This window comes from Cyrtonyx montezumae, unplaced genomic scaffold (assembly GCF_038088225.1).
Source record: "Cyrtonyx montezumae isolate F1298 unplaced genomic scaffold, pur_monq_1.0 scaffold_11, whole genome shotgun sequence".
NCBI classification, from domain to species: domain Eukaryota; kingdom Metazoa; phylum Chordata; class Aves; order Galliformes; family Odontophoridae; genus Cyrtonyx; species Cyrtonyx montezumae.
In genome coordinates this window covers 15,981,732-16,003,708 of record NW_027071837.1, presented here as the reverse complement: position 1 = coordinate 16,003,708, position 21,977 = coordinate 15,981,732, and the positions used below count along the sequence as shown (strand labels likewise).

At 48.9% G+C, this 21,977-nt stretch overlaps 1 protein-coding gene and 1 pseudogene across 1 annotated transcript; both read left to right on the top strand.

Annotated features, from left to right (window-relative positions):
* The first annotated feature begins 1,500 nt into the window (after positions 1–1,500).
* Positions 1,501–16,299, top strand: SLC25A43 (solute carrier family 25 member 43). Its single transcript, XM_065729716.1, has 5 exons — positions 1,501–1,772; positions 2,278–2,519; positions 3,464–3,636; positions 14,317–14,451; positions 15,492–16,299. The coding sequence occupies exons 1-5, from the start codon at positions 1,501–1,503 to the stop codon at positions 15,693–15,695; spliced, it is 1,026 nt and encodes a 341-aa protein (XP_065585788.1). The 3' UTR covers positions 15,696–16,299.
* A 1,418-nt stretch (positions 16,300–17,717) lies between these two features.
* LOC136044402 (ADP/ATP translocase 2-like) lies at positions 17,718–19,625 on the top strand (annotated as a pseudogene).
* The last annotated feature ends 2,352 nt before the right edge of the window (positions 19,626–21,977 follow it).

Here is a 21,977-nt window from a genome sequence, read left to right as displayed (position 1 = left end):
AAATGGTAAAGGAGCATGGGGGAGCAGGGAAACACTGACCCCACGAGCTGCCATGGGGGCAGCCATGTCATGGGGTGTGGGAGCCCTCTTGTCTGTTAAATGTAGTTTGGTAGTTTGGATCCTTTATTCAGAGCTGGGAGAGAGCCTTCTGCTTTTCTATTGTCTTACGCATTCTTATGCCCAGTTCTTATGAATGCCTGAGAGAAAACGAGACGGATTTGGAAGGACATGGAGTGGGAATTCAAATGCCTTTCGGGCCATCAAATGTTGTTGAATTTATTACCAAGCCAGAGCCACAGTCTGATCGAAGGTCAGAAAGCACCAGTCTCAGCATGCCTGGGTAATATCAGACAGTGGCATGGGCAGCCCCCGTGCTTTAGCAGCTGCCCACATTGTCTTTTGTCTGACATGCCACAGCTCCCCATGTAACCTGAGGGCAATGTTCTCAGACGGTGAATCCCCAGTCCATCGGACTCGAGACAGGGTGTCAGCTGCATCGTTTCCTGGTGACTGAAGAGGTTGGTGGCCAAAAACATGGTACACACCTATGGTCCCGTGTTTCACCACTTCCCATATGTCTAACCATGCATCTCTGCCCCAGACCGGTCAGGTGTGAATAGTTCATTTACTGAAGTTTGAGAAGATAAAGAGGATAGAGAGGGGTATTTTGACGTCTGCCAGTTGCATCCCAACCTAATCACAGAGTGAGACGATTCAGCCTTGTGTGGAGGCCTGGCTTCATTATTTGTGTTTCTTTTGCTGAAGGTCTTTTGTCAAAACAGAATATCCTTACGACACGCTTTCTAGGCTATGGAGCTACATCTGTAATCACATAATACAACAACTGTATTTCTAAAAATATGCTACTAAAATAGATGGCATATCTACTTTTTCAAATCTATTTCTACAAACACATTGCAAAATGTATTGCAGCCTACTTCTTCAAGCCAGTTCCCCACTTTTCAGTAAGCTTGCGAATTCTTTTGCGAAATCTCACATTGCTATAATGTGAGATTGGTATAATGCTATAATGTGAGATTGGTATAATGACTTCTGGTGACGCCCGAACCGTCCGGATTGATCTCTTCATACCAATAGAAACAGTTTGCAATTGTTAACATGGGAATTATCGCCAGTAAAGCTAATACCGGATGGATTAATATGCCCAATACTTTTGATACCGTCAGAGAACACCTACAAAGACGTCCCACCAGCGACGTGCCGTCTCTGCCTCAATTTGCACTGACATTTTGTTCGAGTACTGTTTCCTCCAGAGATTCGTGAACGGTTTTCTTACGCGTTCCGATGTATTCTTTAAACGATCCCGTCTGACTCAAACTCTGAACCCACTGCCACCATCTACACACACCCGTACCCCCCCATTGGCTCAGCCGCGCCCGGTCAGCTCCGCCCGGCCAAGCCGGACCGGGGCGGGCACATCCCGCGGCTCCGCCCCCACGGAGGCCGCGCCGCTCCGGTCCGCAGAGCCCCGCGGGGGCCATGGCCACCTGGCGGCGGGACGGGCGGCTGAGCGGCCCGCAGCGGCTGTGCTGTGCGGGGCTGGCGGGCGCGCTGAGCCTCAGCCTGACGGCGCCGCTGGAGCTGCTGACGGTGCTGGCGCAGGTGGGCACCTGGCACTGCGGGCGGGGGCCGCTCGGCGCCGGGCGCAGCCTGTGCCGCACCGAGGGCGTGCGGGCCCTATGGAAGGGGAACCTGACCGCCTGCCTGCGGCTCTGCCCCTACAGCGCGCTGCAGCTCGCCGCCTCCCGCCGGTAAGAGGGGAGGAGGGAGCGGGGCCGGGCGCCGCTGCTGGAGCCGTGCGGGTTCCGGCCGCACGCGAAGCGGCGTCAGCTGAGCAAGCCGCGGCTTGTATGTTGTTGTCAGTTGTTCTGCTCCGGGCGGACGAAAACTCCTTCTGTTTAGTCTGCTGTGTGGTTCAGTGCAGGAAAAGAACAGTAGGTTTCTGTACTTCCAGCCAGGGTTCTCCTCTCAGCTCCTCTTGCTGCCTCCGTGGTGCTTCCCCCCGGGTTCAGGCGCTCGGTGTGCCCCGCGGTAGAGTCAGCTGAAATTTTCCGTCCCTGTGCTCTGATCAGCTTACATGGTGTTAGAGAATGCAGGCAGGTCTTGGATGAGGTGCATATCGGAGTTTCGACCCCTGCTACCGGAGGAGCTTGTGAGCAGAGCTCAGGATTGTGATCAATGATTTTAATTATATCAAGAACGATCTACTTTCTTACGGTGATTTTCCTTTCTGTCTCTTTTATGCACTTACTCTAGTCTCGTTATACTTTTCACGGATGAGCTGGGCCATATTTCCCACTGGAGAGCCATCATAGCAGGAAGTCTGGCTGGCATGGTTGCAACCGTTGTGACTTACCCTACTGACGTAATTAAAACCCGGCTTATAGTGCAGAACCGACTGGAGCCGTCTTATGAAGGGATTCTTCATGCTTTTTACAAAATTTATCATCAAGAGGGACTACTTGCACTTTACCGTGGAGTTTCACCGGCTATATTAGGTAAAATAATCGTGGGGGAAAACGTCCCAGTTGCACCTTGTCTACTGTAGCCATATCGCTCGATGCTCATTTGATTTCAAAACCAATGGCAGTGGTGTTCAGTAGAAGGTATGGGGGATTGCATACACAGGCATACATAGCACAACAGTACTGGTCACCGCTGCTGCTTTATTGCTCCAAATTATGACCCAAAGCATTGCACTTATGTATGATTAAGCATTCATCAAAATACTTTCCTTTTGTAGGTGACGTAGTTGTGCTCGGGTGCAGAATTTCCCTTGTTTAACTCCCTAAAAAAATGTATGAGTGATCCGTCTGTGATCCGTGCCAGGGTGTGTCTCCCTGGCTGCTCAGTGAGACCAGTATGAGCAGTAGCGTGTAATGGTTGTGAAGATTAGCAATAGTCTCACTATACATGGAACAGCTATTTAGTTATTTCCTCTCAGTAGCTTTTTAAAATGCCATTGTACTTTGTCTACATTTTCACAGTGTAATGCTTATAAAAAAATAAATTGTAGTAATGTGATAATAAAGTGTGTAATAATGTGGAATTGCACTATGAAATTTAGGAGAGCACAGAGCAAGCAGGAGAGGACAGAAGCGTTCCCCATCTGCTCGATGGAGGAGGCAGCTCTGTGTACCTGTACAGGTGCTAGGGTTGGGTTGGGCTGCAGAAGGAGCTTGTTGCAACAGAGCTGACCCATTGTGAGACTTACCAATTTGAATATGCAAGTGTGTGCATCTGTCACCGTGCCCACGTGCTAAACTGCGAGGGTTTGATGGCAAACCAGTGGCTAAAGTTAAAAGTTTCTCTGAATACTGATGTAATGTGAGCGATGTGAGAGGTAACAACACTTCGTGCTGTCTGCCTAGGGTACATAATGAGAGCTGTTCTCCTAACGCACAGTGTGCTGGTATAAACCTCCGTGTGGTTTGCTTTCTAGGTGCCATCCCATTTTCTGCAGGCTCATTCTTTGTTTACATCAATCTGGACAAAATCTGGAGAGAACCCATGGTTCGTTTTACTCCTCTTCAGAACTTCATAAATGGCTGTGTAGCAGCTGGAGTAGCGCAGACGCTTTCTTTCCCCTTTGAGACTGTCAAGAGGAAGATGCAGGTACAAAGCGCTGGTGTTGCTGTACTTTGTTACAGGAGCCTGTTTGGGGAGCTTGGGACAAGGGGAGCCATCACTGCCTGGTTTCTGTTGTCACGTAGGCTACAGATGCTCTGGTTTAGATGGGTTGTGGTTTTGTCTTGTTTTTTTAAAGATCTGAAAATTCATTGTTTTAAGACCGTTGTTACACTTTGAACGTAGGTTCAAATATGCCATGAGATTTATGTGTCCTCTCAGGATCTGTCATTAGCTTTATTACTTCTTCATAGAATTGTCAAATTCTCACCTTTCAGAACTGGCAAATCTTCAGACAAATACAGACATTCCAATTTGTTTGGTGTTAGCTAGCATGAATGAGGCCCATGTTGTTTCTGGTGTTGGCGTGTCCACTGTTTATGCCTGACATACATACTGGTGATCACAGGAAGCTTGCTCAGCACGTATTAAATCTGAAGGCTTGGAACCATCCTTGCTTTTCTTTCTGAGTCCTGTAGTTAATGGATGACTTCACAGTTGCTCCCATTATCTTGCTGCTTCTTTTTCCTGAAAGTTTGGTCATAATGGTTGAAAACCAAAGCAAAGAGAAAACCTCATGCCCCACAGCTTCTGTCTCATTGCCATAGTTTATTTCATGTTCTCATCTTGGTCATCTTTTCCTTAGAGTTTCACCAGTAGAGTGACAGTGAGTAGCTGTCATTGGTGACTCTTTGGCTATGGCATACAAATTTCTTCTTTCAGCGCAGTAGGTGGGTGGACTGTAAACTTACAGGAAGCTTTTGTGATCTTATCCAAAACAATGACACTTTGTGTGGCAGCATGATAGAGTCTTCCTTCCCCCGTCCCCTGGTGGGTAAGTCACAAGCTAGCAAAAGGTCAGGGAGGCTGTGAATTCCCCTTTTCTGCTCTGGGGTTCCCTTTTTCAGACAGGGCTCAGATCCAGTGTCACAGAAACATTCAGTCCCCTCTCCACACTGTGTAAAAAAAGACTTGAGCAGAAGAGTCTTTTTTAAGATCAGCTCGTGTAGCTGATGTGTGCAGAAGGTACACTTTAAGCTGAACCTTTTCATCAGGTGTCTCTTAAAACATCTCAGGTAAGAAGGAGGTTCTGGGCATGAAAACTGGTATCCTCAGACTCACAGCAATATCGTTGTCCGAAGAATGAAGAAAACATGGAATATGCTGTTTTCCTTTTAATCTTTTTCTATTGATGTATCAGTTACTTAAACGTTCAGTCATTCAGTTTTCATAATCAATTCAAAAGTAACTTCCAGGAGTGGACAGCGTGATGTTGTGTCCAGCTTTGTCTCAACGGGCAAGGGGCACATCTTGTTGCCACTAGGCTGTGCTCTTTTGCCAATGGGATGCCTGACATTTCCACAGTAAGGAATTGGATTAACTTCCTAAATACGTGTGAAAGAGATATTTTTAAAATGTGTCTGAAGAAAAGAATTGCTCAGTGACAGAGAGGTTTTTTTTTCCTCATAGATATGTTGCAACAACTGAATATGATTTCCCAACACCTGTCCCTCTACTTATTCTGACAGCATGGGAGAAGGCAGAGGTGTTTTCAGAAGCAGCTGTCTAGGTGTGACACCCCATAACTCATCGTGTACTGGAAGTGACATAAGTCACACAGGCCTGTCTGGAAATGGGATCTTTCGAAAATCACTCCCAAGCTGCTACTAAGCACAGTGTGGAACTTGTGTAAGGTGATCCAAGAAGTGTTTTTCATGGTTAGCATCAGAGTGTTGCTCAACCTTGCAAGAGTCAGCTCTTCAGTGTGCATGCTTGCTGAAGGGTGATGGGCAGAAGACAGGAAAGATCAGGACAGCACCAGAATGGATATCATGCAAAAGGGCGTAGGAGAGGAGAGAACACAACAGGAAAAAACAGAGCTTTGAGGCATCTCGGAACACATACCTCTTGAGTTCTTGTTCAGCCATTTTATTCTGCTCAGCTCCCATTCAGTGACCACGTTTTCAAGCTGATAAAAAGAGGGGTGTCCCAGAGCCTTTAGCCACCTTTGGACCTCATCTGAGTGTCCTGCTTGGTTCTGAAGCCACAAAAACTAGTTTTGTGCTTGGAGAGGAGCTCTGCATGTTGTAGAGGTCAGTATCAGATGAAGGCAGTATATAGCCAAAGCAAGTAGCTGAGTATATAGCCAAAGACAACTTCCAGTGAACCCACTGGTGATGGAGTGGCAGTCTCAGGAGCTTCAGAAACTAGGCTGTCTTCTCTGATACTGGCGCTGAGCACCATCCTGAGCCCAGAACCTGCAGTTCAGGTCTTTATCTGACATGGTAGGCGGTCTTGGAAGAGTCATCTCCATCTCTCTCCCAATCTCGAAAAGCGTGAATTGTTTGCACAGACTACAAAATAAATTCTGCTACGGGAGGAAGCATAAGTACTGTTTCTCATCTCAGCTGTAATCTTTTTGTTTCATCCTTTCTCATTTTGCTCATCTGACTCCTACAGACTTGACATCAGCAGCTTCTGTCGTTGGTGTCTGTGGAACAGGATCTGCCTGTCAGTGAGCAGTTCTTCCTCTTCGCTTTGCTGATGATTTATGATGTCAGATTTTCTCTGTAACCATGGTTTCTTCCTTCTGTGCTGCTGGAATTATCTTTATCATGTTTATTATTATTTTTTTCAAAGATGCTGTGTTTGCTAACTTGAATGACTTTTTAAAATGAGACATTATATAATGTGATCTGACTGAACGTGAGTGCTCTTTGTTGTGACTGTCCTAATTTTATTCCTTTGTCTTCCTTCTTCTGCTTTGCTCCTGGTTGGCATGGTAGAGAATTAAGAGGTACTGTACGCATGTTTCAGCATGGACATACAGCTTTTGTTGTGCATCTGTAGAAGGGGAGTATGGAAGGAGAGGGTTGTTCAGAGGGACGTTCTGCATTAAATGCTTTCCTGACTCACTTATGCTTTCTCAGCTTCTCATGATCTATATATCCTTCTGACTGTTTGCTATTCTTGCCTTTCCTTTCTCATCTCACAGTGTCTAAGTGCTATTCAGTTTTACTTAAGTGCATACAAGAAAACTTCTAAGACAGGAAATAGCTGCCTATATAGGAGCCTGCATCTGAGGGAAGAATTGGCAATATTCTTCTACTTCCTCACATCATCTTTTTGTCTGTGATGACCTTCTGGAGTGCATAGTACACTGAGCTCTGGTATTTCAGCCAAGAAGGTTGGATTTAGAGCTCTTTACATGCCATGCAGAATATTATTAATAGACTGGCACCAGCCCTAGGCTATGTGCAGAGCTGATATCTATAAACATGCTAGAGGGCAGTGCAAACCTAATACTCAAGTTTGGCATTTCCTTTTCTGCATGGCCTCAGTTTTAGGCTCAGCTGCCCCTGGCTGCCACTTCTCAGTTTTCACTCCACTTTGACATATGACTTGGGAGGTATGGGGAGACAAAATGCACAAGGATGACCCTAAAGCCTCACAGATCATCAGCTGAACTAGTACCTCTCACCTGCTTACGTGTACAAACTTAGCACACATCACAGAAGTTCTGTCCAGTGCTCATATTTTGCTGGTATCGTTAGTGTTAATCTCTTTAACTAGAAGCTGCCTGAACTCTGTTTTGCCAGTAGATGTTACTCAGGGACAGCCATCAAACTCTTGTAAAATACAATAAACTTATTTATACTTTACCACAGGATTCAGCACATTTTTGGTGTTGACTGCATAGCATCCTTAAGTTTTGAGAGCATCTCTCAGGGTAAGGCATTGTTCAGTATGTCTGATCCTCGTGTTTTGAAATCCAGGCTATGAATTCCCTCTGCTGCTGTAAACAAACAGGCTGGTTGTTCTTGGTTAGCATAGAGTGCTGCCATGCATCACCCTTGAATTGGCCTCTGTTCAGTGACAGAAGTGAATCAGTCAGACCTCAGCTGCCTATAAATCTGCAGTGTGGGAAGAGGGGTTGTCAATGACTTGGGGTTTTTTTGGTCCTTTGGAACACAGGATGCTCTGCAAGTGTAAAATTTGTTGTAAATGATGTAAATGCTTTGAGTTCCTCATAACCTAAAGAATCAGTGCTGGCATGGCAGCTTCAGGAAGCTCTCAAGCTACAGTGTCCCCACTGTGTGCGAGATCTGCGGTGCTTTCAGCTGGGAATGTGTTCTTGGAGCTATGACCCAGTTTAAAAATAAAAAGTGCCTTTTGGGTCATGTGGTTCACATGACATCTCAGAAGCACATGTGCTCTGAGACTTTGTGCAGGGTGACCCTGTAGCACTGAACTGCACAGGAACCTGAGTATTGAAAATTGTTCAGTGATAAATCCATTTGACCATCAAGTGGAGCAAATTCCATAGCTTGTGAGGCAGCAAGGAGCAGTGTTACCACTTTTAGTTATGATTTCCTGTTGAAGTAAGGCTTACATGGTTCCTAGCTGTCTGTCCAGTGACTTTTGATCCTGCTGTCTGTTTCCAACTCAACAGAGGTTTCAGTGATATTAATTTCCTTCAAATTGTGTGAAAGCGAGTGCACAGATAGAAAGGAAATTACAAAGTTATTCTCCGAGGGGGAAGTGGCGATGTGAGTTCCTGCCTTTCTTACTTCTCCCCATGATCTCATGCTCCCCTTTCCCTTGCTGCCAGGGTTCAGGACCAAGTATTCTTGGTGTTAATTCAATGTAGGACCTGCCTGGTTCCTCTATTAACCAATGGTAAACAGAAATCAGATTCTGGTTTTGCTAAAATCCCTTCCTTTGTCCCCTTCTCCCCCCCGTGCCTAATTGCTTTCAGCTTCCAGCATTTTTGTTATTTTGGTGTTGCAACAGAGGTATTCCCTAGTGCAGTCTCTGAGGGTATTGCAGGGTCAGTGCCCGGCTGCTTTGGGAAGTGCTGGTTGGAATACGCAGCGAGAGTGCCTGAGAGCAGCTGTGTGAGAGCAGTGTGGGCCTTGCATTCTGTGACAGCTTCAGGTTGCTTTTGTACATCTGAACAAACCTCCAACGCGTTTCTCCTCAATCCCCAGGCTTCCCTAGTAGAGAAACAAAGGGCCTGGCTGCCTGTGAAGCTGAAACGCCGAGCAGTGCCAGTGGAAAAACAGGATAAGGGAGGGGAAATGGTAAATAAGGTTCAGAAGTAGAACTGTGCTGATGTAACATCCAGGTCTGCCTTGGGCCAGCCTGTGCTACTGCTGCAGGTCTTTAACCCTGTTCATCTGGGGAGCTGTGCTGTGCTGTGCTGTGCTAAGTATGTAGTACTTACTCCAAGCTGGATTACAGCAGCAGCTTAGCAGTGCAGCACAGCGATCTTTCAGAAAGAAGCAAGGAAAGCACTCTGTACCCAACTGCTTGTGGCAGGAAGGCTATGGCTACTATGGCCCTATCACTTTCAGCAGGGAGATGGCCATGTCTCCAGAGCAATAGTCACCACTGTTATCCCCTCACGAGTGCCATGTATTGGTTTTCAGCATGTCTGTGCTTGGAATGATGCAGGAACTATAACTTTGTGGATATTCCTCTTTTATATCTGATTTGTTCTGATGCAGTGTTGTTCTGTACCTCATCCATGTAATGGCCAGTGAGAACATGTCCACAGTAAAGCCCCAGTCCTTTAGAAGTATTATTTTCTCCTGCATTCCTGCAGAGGCAGTGGGAGAACTTGAGTTGCTTTTCACTGTATGCTGTATAGGAGCAAACTAGCCTGTCTGCAGGTTTATGCCATTTATAAAATCACTGCTCATATACATGAAAATTTTGCTCCTATTTGTAAGGCTTGAGCTGAATCATCACCACGCATATGAAGTGACCCCAAAGCCTTCATGCAATGAGTTTGCACTACCACCTTGAGGAAAAAGAGCTCTGTATTCCTTATCTAATATTTCTTTGTAGTGTAGGTGTTAAAAGCAGGGGAAGCTCACATCCAGTAGCAAGGAAGGGATTCTGCAACAGAGCACAGAGCCTCAGGATACAGCGGGCTTGGCAGTGGTGTGTTAAAGCTGGGGGAAACTCTTTTGAGCAAACAGTAAACTGTTTTGCAGCCTCAGTGCCAATAATTTCAGCAAGGCAAAGAGATTTGGCCCCGGTTCAGGTTGCAGAGGAAAGGGTAACGTGTTCCTAGAGTGCAGGAAGCAGTCGGTCACCTGCCTTGCTGTGATGTGCTGGGAATGATTCCCTCCTCCTAGCTGCTCATTGTTAACCTTACTGCATACCTGTGGACCTTCACTGGGCTTTATGCTCCCATGCAGGGGTAAATCAGCATTACTAGACCAACAGCACAGAAAAGACTGTCACTCCCAGGTAAGGCTATCTTTCAGGAAGGCAGATCGGTTTGCCTGGGACTTTACATTTTTTCCCCAGTATTAATACTTGTTCACATCTCAGTTCTCTCTTATTTGTTTCTGATTAGCATTCGGTCTTCACTTGAGTGAAGTTTATTTTGACTGTAGTAGCATTAGCCTGAATGAAAACAGCAATATTTGTCCTTCGGTTTCCTTTGATCTGCAATTACACTTTCCTCTTGCAGCTGTCCTCATTAACCAAGGCTGCAAACACAAAGACTTCATACTTCAGCTTCCAGGTTAAGAGCGTGAACTTGTCTGCTGTGTTGTAAAATGCTCTCCTGTTTTTTTGTTCTTTTTTGGCAATGGATCAAAACTGTAGGGCTCCAGATCTGTTGAAAGTGTATAAATAACCAACATTTTTACTGTATGCCATCAGAATAGCATACCTCCTGTGGTAGCTGTAGGATGCAATAGTACTGCTATAGCATGCTATTAGTACTGCACAGTCAAAAGGGGGAAAAAAGACAGAGCTTTGTACCAATTAAGTCTTTAGAAACAGAAAGGAGAGGGGGAAAAGTATGTTAAATAAAAGAGAAGTTAAAAGTGATTATTTGGAAATACTTGTAAATTCAGATAGTGGCAAACCAAATAGTGCTGAACCATGCATGGGGATGCTATATCTGCAAAGGGAGGGGGGGACCGTGGGGTTCTGCTTTGTCCCTCTCTTGCTGCTGTGAGCCTTGGAAAGGTGTAAATGGATGCAGTTTGGGTGGCACAGGTCTCAGTGTAGCTGTGGCAGACTACATCTGCACTTCAGTGCCAAGAGGAATAGGAAGCAGGGGGCCGAGGGGGCTCGTGGAGGTAGGAATCTTGAGAAGAGTGTGAGGTTAGTTCCTAGTGTGGGTGTTGCTTTGGCACCGAGCTCGTGCTGCTGACAGTGGGAGAGATGAGGTCTGAGAAGCCTGTAGGTAATCATTAACTTTAACCAGTTTTGTCACAGGGCTTCCCCCTTATTTCAATGGTTGGTTTATATGAAACATGTCACCCCGAGCGTGGGTCAGAGGGTCTCTTTGTGCACACCTCCAGCTCGTGGGCTGTCAGAGCAGAGCAGACTGCTATCTTTGGCATGGATTGCAGTGACTCCTTAGACTTGGAGGCCTCTGGATACTGAGAGACCATGTTTTTGGGAGTAGATGGACCCAGTCGTGCATTTGATGTGCTTTGGTCACTGGTACAAGCCAGCACAGGGAGCTGTACGGTGTCACCCTCCTTCTGCAGTGCAGGACAGCCATAGCTGGAATGGAATGAACTCCTTAAAAGCGTTGGTAGCAAACAGCTCTCTGTTCAGCTGCCCACAGTGCCAAGTGGTATTGGAGGAGGGGAAGGAAGCTGCTTTGAGGTGCGTGCTTTGCAATGCCTTTGTCCCAGCACTGTTCTTTTTGGAATGGGATTTGTTTGATGTGTATGTGACAGTAGGTTTCTGAGAAAAGGTGGAGAAACTCGCCTGATCTGTTTGGTTACTTCCATTTTCCAGCCCTGGTGCCGTAGGGCAGTTGTGAGGATTGTGCTGTTGCAGACACACTGAGGTGCTGCAAACCACACAAAACCCACAGCCATCTTTTTTCATGAAAAACAGTGGCAAATAAAACATCTTCCTTTTTTTTTTTTTTTTTTGTCTTTTATTAATGTTTTCTGAGTTTATTTAGCTGTATTCCAGAATACCAAATCCTTAGCTACGCACTAATGTAACTTTTAGGTTTTTTGCAGTACATGACTGCAATTCTGTCCACAATTGCTGCTTACATACTGTGCCAAAGGTCTTAGAAGCACAGCTCCCATAGAGCAGGGAGCTGTAAAGCAAAGCACTTCCTCCCACAGGCTGAAAGCTTGAAAGTGGCTGTAACCAGAGCGAATGTTACTCTGAGCAGTGTTTAGTAAATCTCTTAAGAGGTCACTGTCCGTGGGCAAATGGGAAATCTGAGCTTTGATTTACCTGTTCCCTTTGAACTGCATTCTGGCTGTTTGCTGCAGCCCCTTACTGAACGCCTGCACTGGTGTTGTAGGCAGGACTGTTCTCAAAATCAGTAGGTATGTGCCTTTGTGATGTATATAGTAACTAAGGGGATTAAGTAAAACTCCTGCTGTTAATTCTGGCAGGTCATGCCCTGCCTACCACGGAGGGACATAAAAAGGAAGGAAGGTCCATGTTAGCAGCATTCCTGCTTTCCTGAAGCATTTCAGAAAGTTGTTTCCCTTCACTGCGTTGCTGCCTGTACCTTCCTTTACCATCAAAGCTTGTGGAAACTGGCCAATGGTGTGGAAAAAAGCAGGGTTTTGATTCCAGCTCTCCTATGACCACTGTCACATTATTAAGGATATCTCCATCATTGGGGCACTCCTCTGAGCATCCCTGGTGCTAGTGTTACCATTCTTAGTGGAACTGGTCTCTGAAATCTCAGTTGCAGCATTCAGCCTCTTCTACAGTACAGTCATGAGAGTCTTCATAGAGCAGTTTCTCAGTTCCTGTCTTTGTCTCTTTTAGCTCTTGCTTTTTAAACCCTTATTACCCCTTGAGTGAAAAAGCCGAGCAGACAGCTTCCTTATGGCAAGGGAGCAGAACTGGACACGTGCATGACCCATGGCTACCAGAGTAGCTCTGTTACCTTGATCTTTCTGTAAAGACAGGTAATACTGTAAAGTCCTGTCAGTTAAATCCCATCACATCTGCCTCTCTGAGCCATGAACCAGGAGGCTGTGGGAATTATTGGAACAACTGTAGCTCCGTGGAGTGGGAAAGGCCAGTGTAGGCACAAAGGGGATGAGTGATGAGAGCAGTCCAACTGCTCTTTCCCCCAGAAGTGTGCTCCCTCTCTTGCTAATCAGGTGTACGCTGCTGAAAGAAGTTCAGGGAGAAGCAGGTACTTCTGCCTCCTCCTGCTTCAAGTGTAAAAGACCACAGATTAATTCTCAGCCCTATGCATGTCTGGGATAAAAGAGTCAGGATAAAAGAACAAGGAGATCCAGAATCCAGCAGGTAAGGATGTAGTGAAAGCGTGTGGCCTGCTCTCTTAGTGCAGACAGCTGCTTTCCTAAAATCACCTGCCAGAGTCCTGCCAGAACTAACAGTATATCTTCACCTGTAACCTGCTGTCAGGAGCATTTTGCACGCATTTCAATCATGCATGGAAATATCAGGGGGGAGGGGAGGGGGAAGAAAATTCTAAAGAAGGCACATGCAGTTTGGGGGGAAGCTGGTTTTTTCTTGTTTGGATTTTTTAGTTTGTTTTGTTGTTGGGTTGGAGTGGGTTGTTTTGCTTCTGAAGTTTAGCTGCAGACTTGCCAGTAATGCAATGGGATACAACGACATTTAAATTTGATTAGTGCTTCTCTGGTATATCTGGAGCACGAGCCTTGATCTGTTTTCACTTTTACCATCTTAGTTGCCAAGTATTTGAAATGCTATAGCTCAGGCATGTAGAAAATGTCATCAGCACTTGTTGGTTAACGAGAGGCTTGTCATCACAGGCTTAGCAACTGTGAGAAGCTGTGGGTTAGTCTGACCAAGGAAGGAAGAAATGCTATCCACGTTTCAAATAAAAGAGAAGGTGTTTCAAATAAAAGAGAAGGTGATAATATTCACCAATTGATTAATGGTACTTGTCCTGTTCTTATCAAACTTCTGTCTGTGATGATTGGCTGTACGTATCAATCGTCAGGTTGTATCCTGGGGTCCCCTTGCACTGCTGACTGAGAGTTGTTACTTGACGCGGGTATGAGTGGGACCCTGAAGTGCCAGTGCTGAACAAACCCATGTCTTGCTGCATGTGCACAGATGGGTGAGGATGGGATTATTCGAGGTCAGGTTGTACTGTGTTAACGCACTGGGAGATTGATGAAGGATCTTGCTGTTAAAAAAGACACACTACACTTCCTCTGTGTGAACGAAGACGGTCTGTGCTGCAGTTGGAAGCGTAGCATCAGTCCAGCAGGATGTTCCCAAGCTGGCACTAACTGGTTTGGGCACGTAGCAAAGATAGCAGAGCACAGACACCAATTGCTCACCAGCGGGCTTGTACAGCCTGTGCTGAGATGTGGTGTTCTACCTCTGCTGTTGCTCCCCAGTGCGTAGTGCAGTTTGCTCTTCTCACTGCAGTGTAGACACGGCCTGAGCAGAGTCAAGGCAGTGTGGGTTCTGAAATGCCTCTCCCAGATGTGAGCAGTGACATGGTGTGAAGTCCTGGTGGTGATCACTGCTCGCTTTCATGCCTGTCAGGGAGTAAAATCCCTCTGTTCCATTTGTGAAGGCAAAATAGTTGATGCTTCCTGAAGAATACACATCAGTCTTTACTGGAGTGGATGTTTTTTTTCACGACACTGATTTTCCTGTGCTTGCTGTGAACCCCTGTGGACGTCCGTTGCCCAGGCACAGAGTGCGTGGCTCCCTCACTGCGGCGCAGTGGACGTGCATTTCACGGGCATGGCCGACTGTTTCCGGCAAACTGTGAAGAACAAAGGTGTGCTCGGGCTTTGGAGTGGCCTCACGCCCAGCCTGCTCAAGGTGAGCTTTTGTTTTCATCACTCAGCTAAGGCACGCTCTTGTACGACTGAAGTTATAAAGTGTGTGGCATCCCTCCATACTTATTAGCAGCTTACAGATGACAAAGGCAATCACAGCACAGGTATAACCTCAGGCAGGTTATGAGCCAGCTTTGGATCACGGGTTTGGTTGTATTTCTTTAGGTGTGAGTTCAGCTTCTGTATGTGACTTCTTTCAAGTTATTTGCATGCCTTTAGGAAAGGGAGAGTTGTTAACACACAAGCCTGAGTGTGGATGGGGGACGGTGAGTGATGCGCTTAAGGCAGCTAACCAAGCTCTGCTTTTCGTCTAAGCTCCAGTAATTTGACACAGTGTACCTAGCTATAACAAAAACAGCTCCACTGCCACAGAAATCAAAAGCTGTATTTTGCAATGAGCTAGTGTGTGCATGAATATCAGTTACTGCAGCCCTTAACAGAGTTGGAAGCATGAAACAAAACATGGTAGCTTAAATGTACGGTTAATGATTTAGTTGAGATAAATGTGTTTTACAGTGCTGCACTGAGGATTACCTAGCCAGAGTGCTGTGAGCAGCTGCTGAGTGGTGACTGAGCCACAGCATGACTGATGGTGGTGGCCTGGCTACGGCTGCCCTGTCTTGGCTGGTATAAAGGCATGCAGCACCAGGGCTGCTCGTTTTGCACAGGGAAAAAGAAAGTTTTTCAATCATTCTGCTTTATGCAGAATAAAGTCCATGTTTCCTATTAGGATTTGTTGAGGTTCCTTAGGATTTGCTTAAATATTTTACAAGTTATGATAACTTAGAGTCTAGCACACACCTTGTTCCTCAAGATGTTGCTAGAATTGCCTATGTACTAGTAACAAACTCCTCAGCGTGATGCAGGTGCCAGCCTAGTGTGAGGAGACTGATTTCACATCAATGAGCACAGTTCTGTTAGCAGATCACATCAAACCTGAAATTCTAGAAGTTTCCCTTTATAAAAACATCTAACAGTACTATCCCTGAGTATAACACACTTTGTTATTGTTTTTTTAATCAGATTGTCCCATACTTTGGTGTTATGTTTAGCACCTTTGAATTCTGCAAGCGGGTCTGTCTGTACAGAAATGGTTATATCGAATCTCCTCTGAGTTACAAGCTGACTCCTGGAGTGGATCAGAGTTTACTGCCACAAGAGCTGAGAGAATTAAAGCGCCTCCGAAGGGACAACTTTGAGACAAGGAAATCAGCTCTTGAAAACTGACATCAGAGTGTCCATTGGAGAAACCTTTTCTTCAGAAACTCGGCAAGAAAGGCATGCAGAACCACAGGTACCAGCATCTCAGCAGGTTGCATGGCTCTAGAACTGAGACTACAGGATGCAGGGGACGAATAGACCTGTTATCTCATCTGCTGAATGGACGATGCAAGCATTTCTACTGGAATGTCTTCTCTGGTAGTCACGTGTGGACGTGGCATTGTGCAGATGCAGAATTAGCCCCAGTTCGTTCATTCTCCAGAATCTACTCTTCAATTTTTGAGGCTTAAGAATAATAATTCTGTACAGGTCTTTGGCACTGCAATGAAAATATGCTGCTGCAATTGTGGTTTTGCTAACGGACTGTAATACACTGGAATGACCATCTTGTAAACTTCGGTGCTTACTGGGAATCTTTATCCCTTTCTCCTGTGTACGTGAGTTATTTCATGCTTAGAAAAAAAAATTTCCCGAAATTCTCTAACTGAAATATCTCCTGAAAAATGCAGTCCTTAAGTGTGTTAGCCCTTTCAGAGCCACGAGCCTTATGACGTTTTTCAGTGTTCTTAAAGCTCTATTTTTATACTAAACTCCTTCTCAGTCCCTGTGCACAGACCCCTGCGCTGCTTGGAGCAGAAGAGCACTGTGTGTACATCCTCTCACTTTCCCACTTGAACTTCTGCAGTCCGGCTCCCACTGCACTTCCTTAGGTTGGAAACTCAGCACCACCGCCAGTTCTTGCTGGTGCCACTGCAGTTGATAGGCCTCTCACCAGGACAGGGCCCTTTCAGGCAATATCACATCATTATTTGAGATAATTGTAAGACCTGATATGCATGTAACTCTTAACACTGATGTCCCCTACAGCGGAAGTCTTGTGGTACCTCCAGTACCTGCTTTCTCTGGCTGGTTTTCTTCTCAGAGAGAAGCACGGATGTCAAAGCAAAACTCAAGGTGGTAGGGAGCAGAACTTGAGGCCCATGCGACACGTGGAGGCTGTAGGTACTTGTGGCTCTCACTGATCTGCCTCCACAACGTGTTTCTCTGTGCCTCCCTATCTCTGCACGGTGTCACTAACAATACTGATGTTTATGTGATGTGTGTGGATAAGGAACCATGGCTTGTGAACGAGCTGGGGAAGAACTGATTTCTGAACAATGCTCTTACCTGTTCAAAGCATACTTATGTGTTTTTGTGTGTGTCTGTTTGTTTGTTGTTTTTTTTTTTAACTGATGTATTTCTAAATAGATGTTAAAGATTGAGTGATAGGTGCATATAAATGTTTGCTCACCTCTTCAAAACTCATGAATGTCAAGCGGGTCAAGAAGGTACCCCAAACTTGTTTATGGTATGCCACTGACACCTTTGTGTTACAGTTTACTCCTGAGGCCTACAAAGTGTTCATAGCCTTGTACCAGCCAAGCCTCTCCGTTGTGTAACTGCTTACGAGGAAGAGCCGGGGCACTGCAGGCTGGAGAGCCTGGGAAGATCGTGGGGCTGCGGGTGCGCATCCCCGGGTGGGGTGGGGCTCGGGCAGCCAATGGTTGGGGCTGTGGGGACTGAGTGTCGTGCAGCGGTTCTCTGGGAAATCCGTCCCGCAAATAACGAGACTATCTCACAGAGCACTCGGCCAACCTGCTTCCGCGCGGCACGGTAACGTGGATGTGGGAACCGGGACCGCGGTCACGGAGCAGCCCTGGGCTGAGCTGCGGGGCCGTGTCTGCCCGAGGCCCCGCGACACGCGGGGCAGAGCCCTCAGCCCGAGGACGGTACAGGCGGTCCCGCGGTCTCCGGGCCCGACTCCCTTCCCCCCTCCGCCGCTCAGTGGCCCTCGCGGAAGCCCCGCCCCCCGCGGCGGCCCCGCCCCCTCCCGCAGACAATGGGCGGGCGGAACGCGGCGACGCGTTGCCGTGGTGCTTCCCCGCCCGCGTTTCCGCCTCCGCCTCTATATAAGGCGGCCATTTCTGCCCTGCTGCCACAGGGCTTCCCTTCGTGTGGAGTCTGGGTTCTCGTTCGCCTCCTCCCGCCATGGGCGATGCTGCCGTGTCCTTCCTCAAGGATTTCCTCGCCGGGGGAGTGGCGGCCGCCATCTCCAAGACGGCCGTCGCCCCCATCGAGAGGGTGAAGCTGCTGCTGCAGGTGAGCGGCGGGACGGGGCCGGCGGGCGCCCCAAGGTCGCCGCAAGGAGAGGGGGGCGGCGGGGGCCGGGGGTGAGCGGAGCGGCGCTGAAGGCGCTGTGGGCCCCGCAGGTGCAGCACGCCAGCAAGCAGATCGCCGCCGACAAGCAGTACAAGGGCATCATCGACTGCGTGGTGCGCATCCCGCGCGAGCAGGGCGTCCTCTCCTTCTGGCGCGGCAACCTGGCCAACGTGATCCGCTACTTCCCCACCCAAGCGCTCAACTTCGCCTTCAAGGACAAGTACAAGCAGATCTTCCTGGGCGGCGTGGACAAGCGCACCCAGTTCTGGCGGTACTTCGCCGGGAACCTGGCGTCCGGCGGCGCGGCCGGCGCCACCTCGCTCTGCTTCGTGTACCCCCTCGACTTTGCCCGGACCCGCCTGGCAGCCGACGTGGGCAAAGCCGGGGCCGACCGCGAGTTCAGCGGCCTCGGTGACTGCCTGGTGAAAATCTTCCGCTCGGACGGCCTCAGGGGCCTGTACCAGGGCTTCAACGTGTCTGTGCAGGGCATCATCATCTACAGAGCCGCCTACTTCGGCATCTACGACACGGCGAAGGGTAGGTGGGCTGGCATGGCGCTTGCGGCCCGCAGACCGGCACCGTGTGTGCCGGCGGCTTGCACGCTGCTCTCACGCAGAACTTCTCTCCCGCAGGAATGCTCCCTGACCCGAAGAACACGCACATCGTGGTCAGCTGGATGATCGCTCAGACGGTCACCGCGGTCGCCGGTCTGGCCTCGTATCCCTTCGATACGGTTCGGCGCCGCATGATGATGCAGTCTGGCCGTAAAGGAAGTAAGTTGCTCTGCTCCCTCCGTCCCCGTGCTCGGAGCTGGTGGGTGTCCCTTGAGTCAGTGGCAGTGGGTCTGAGCTGCGGGCGGGAGCGTTCCAGCTTTCACCGAGGCCTTCAGATGCCTTCTGTGAACTGCAGGACACGAGGGGACTGCAGAAGCAGGTGTCAGGTGGGGGGCAAACAGATCAGCCTCCGTGGCGTCCCTGTAAGGGGAGTGTGCGAGTTGGGTTTGTTCAGTAGGTGGGAATGGCAGAGCTTGGCCAAGGATGTTGCAAACTCGTGTCTCTGGGCCAAGAAGGGATGTTCCTCGGTGCAGGCACAGCCTGGCTGACTGTGCAATAGCTTTTGGGTCTGGAAGCGGTGGTGTCTGGCAAATAGTAGCTGCTTTCTGCTCAGACTGGAACTTCCAGCGTCTCCTGGGGGTAATGCAGGCCTGGGCGATCTCATCCTCTAAGAATGGGGGAAAGTACATCAAGAAACGGATACTTGAGGTTGTAAAACTGCCGGACACGTTAGGTTGTTCCTGACCTGGGTTTTGAGAGTTGTGGGTGCTGGGATCCTAACTCTGTGTTCCCACAGCTGACATAATGTACAGCGGCACTATCGACTGCTGGCGGAAGATTGCCCGGGACGAGGGCTCCAAGGCCTTTTTCAAAGGTGCATGGTCGAATGTACTCCGAGGAATGGGTGGTGCTTTCGTCTTAGTTCTGTATGATGAAATTAAGAAGTACACATAAATTATTCTTGCTCTGAACTGGCATGTTGTAATGTGTTATCTGTGACCGTTCATGGACTTGTATGAAAGCTGTCTAGTTACTAACAGTAACGGATGATATTTATACAGGTTGGCATGGGGCAGGGACAACCTCCTGCCCCATCTTTATCAAATCATTCCCACTCTTGGGACTCAAACGTGGTTTCTATTTCAGTCACTCCTGTTTAAAGAGTACAAAGAAATAAAAATCTGACACCAACTTTCCTCGTCTCGTGGTTGTTCTCACAGTGTGAGGGGCCAGGGACCTCGGTACAATGGAAGACAAAGCCCTGCATGCCTCACTGACTGTGGGCTCCAGCACGTGAATGCAACGCAGCCTGCCAAGAAAGCTGGGTTAGTGTTCCCTCCCTGGTGGAGGTCAGCAGTGAGTGCTGGTAGTAACTGAGGCCCTGTGCCACCAGTCCTGCCACGGGGGCATTGTGCTCCTTGGGGCTGATGAGGGCTCTTTTTGAAAATATCAAGTGCTAGTATGTTTTCCTGCAAAGCACCAAGTGGACGAAATATGTGGGAGACCGGAGGAATGTCTAAGGAGTATCCACAGCAGCCTGGAAGAGCAGAGTTGAGATCACGTGCTCTGGCTTTGAAACTGAACTCCCTACTTGGGCAAGTTAAAACTCAGCCAGAGAAAATATGTGTGGGTAGTTGCTGCTCTTTCTGCAAAGCCCCTGGCTAGACTTGCACTTGTGCAGAGGTGTTGCTGCTGGGTTGAAGTGTAAGATGATGCCTGTGTACCTGCTGGGCCTGCCCAGCTGGGAGCCGGCTCTGCAGGCCCATCACCTGCTAAGCTTCTCCCAGTCTCAAATTGGGGAAATTCCTTCATGCTGATGGGGCAGTTTGAGGAAATCACAGGCAGACTCATGGATGTGAGTGGGTTGGACTTTGCCTAGCCTTCCTGGGGGACTGCAAGCTGCTGTTGGCTCTGTGTGGAGGCTGCACCAGGCTGACCACACTGCCTCTGCTCTTTGTTCCTTGGACCTGCTCAGAGCGGTTGATCCCAACCACCAAAACTGATGTCAGCTGCTGTCCGAAGCAGGTAAACATGCTTGCATGGCAAAGGGAGGTAGTTTTTGTTGGTGAAATAGAACTGGGGCTTCTGGGGACGAGTGCATCGCTCGCTAGCTGCTCCATTGGGTCAGTGTGAATGGGTTTGTGGTGCTTGAAGAGTGTGAGGATGGCAGCACTGGTTGGTGCAGGGCTCTGTGTGTGCTGCTTGAGCTGCAGGTCTGCAGCAGCCTCACCTGCTGCTTTCCAGCTGTCCTTGAGCTCCTGAAGTGGAAACAAAATGGGCTGGAGCTTCCCTGTGAACCGTGCCACCCTCAGCAGGCACTGCTGGGCCTCCCAAAATGGCCACTGGGCAGCCAGGCTGGGGAGCCTCTTGCTAATTATCCAAGGGTTTGCTGAGGTTATTGCTCCTTGCTGCTGAGCTCCCGTGCGTCTCCTGCAGCGCTTTCTTTCCTGGCAGCAGCACAGGCCCGGCCTCAGCCAGCAGTCCTGTGGGCAGGCAGGCGGGGAGCCAGGGCCTGCTTCTGCGGCCTATGGCGGCACACCACAGAAGGGCTCAGGGCTTCGTTCCGCCAGGGATTCTCTTTTTTAAACAACGTTTTCCTGTGAGAAGTATTGTTCTGCTCCCCCTTTGCTGGCGGCTGAACTCTTCTTGCAGGGCTGTTTGCCCTTCTGCTGGCAGCTCAGCAGCTGTAAATCCCAGCTTACGAGCTGTTGACGCAGGCAGGCTGCCCGCGGGTGGTGGTAAATATTTGCCCGCAGCTGGGGCAGGTGCAGAGGGCTGGCAGCAGCTCGGGGAATGGCCCGGCCTGGGCAGGGGGACGGGCACAGGAGCAGGGGAAGAAGTGGCTTTGGGCCACGCAGAGGACACCGATACCGTGACATCCACCCAAAGCCAGCGTGCTGTGGGCAGAAATGATGAGCAAGTCGGGCTTTGGCGTGCACAGCAACAGCCGGGCAATGGGTGAGAGTGGCAGGGCTGGCCTGGGCTATGGGATGGCTGCCAGTGCAGCCCAATGAGTCTCTTTCAGGTAACAGCAGCAGAAACCGAGGCTAGTTGGGCTTAGGCTGCTCTGCCAGGCTTTGTCATCCCCAGAAGAGTTAGTGTGCATTTATTAATATCCTTTGCAGCACTCCAGGGAGTCACAGCAAGCTGTGTACTGGCAGCTGTACAGCCCAAGGCTAACTTTTAAAGATGACCGGAGCCGTTGGCCTCCTTCAGGCTCTGAGTCCGAGCTCTGTGTGGTGCCCACCCCCATGGCTGCTGCAGCTTGCTCAGCTCGCCAGGGTGACTCTGCTACCTGCTGTGGGGCACACTGAAGGGCTCTGCCCATGGTTGGCATGTGCCTGGCATGCACTGCCCCAGCACGCCCACACTGGGCACCGCTGCTGCTCAAACCCAGCAGTGCGGGCACACACACACACACACACACACACACACACACACACCTTTATCCCAGCTGCTTGAACACTGCCCAGCACCGTGGTGTGTGGGGTGGTAGCAGGGGGACCCCACATCGCTCCCAGGTACAGCTGCAATT

What these genes read in the sequence shown, in the direction of transcription:
- SLC25A43 (XM_065729716.1), top strand. Translation starts at nt 1,501, where the DNA reads ATGGCCACCTGGCGGCGGGACGGGCGGCTGAGCGGCCCGCAGCGGCTG. An exon ending in CAGCTCGCCGCCTCCCGCCG is followed by an intron (nt 1,773 to 2,277) that starts GTAAGAGGGGAG and finishes CACTTACTCTAG; the next exon opens with TCTCGTTATACTTTTCACGG. An exon ending in CTGTCAAGAGGAAGATGCAG is followed by an intron (nt 3,637 to 14,316) that starts GTACAAAGCGCT and finishes TCCGTTGCCCAG; the next exon opens with GCACAGAGTGCGTGGCTCCC.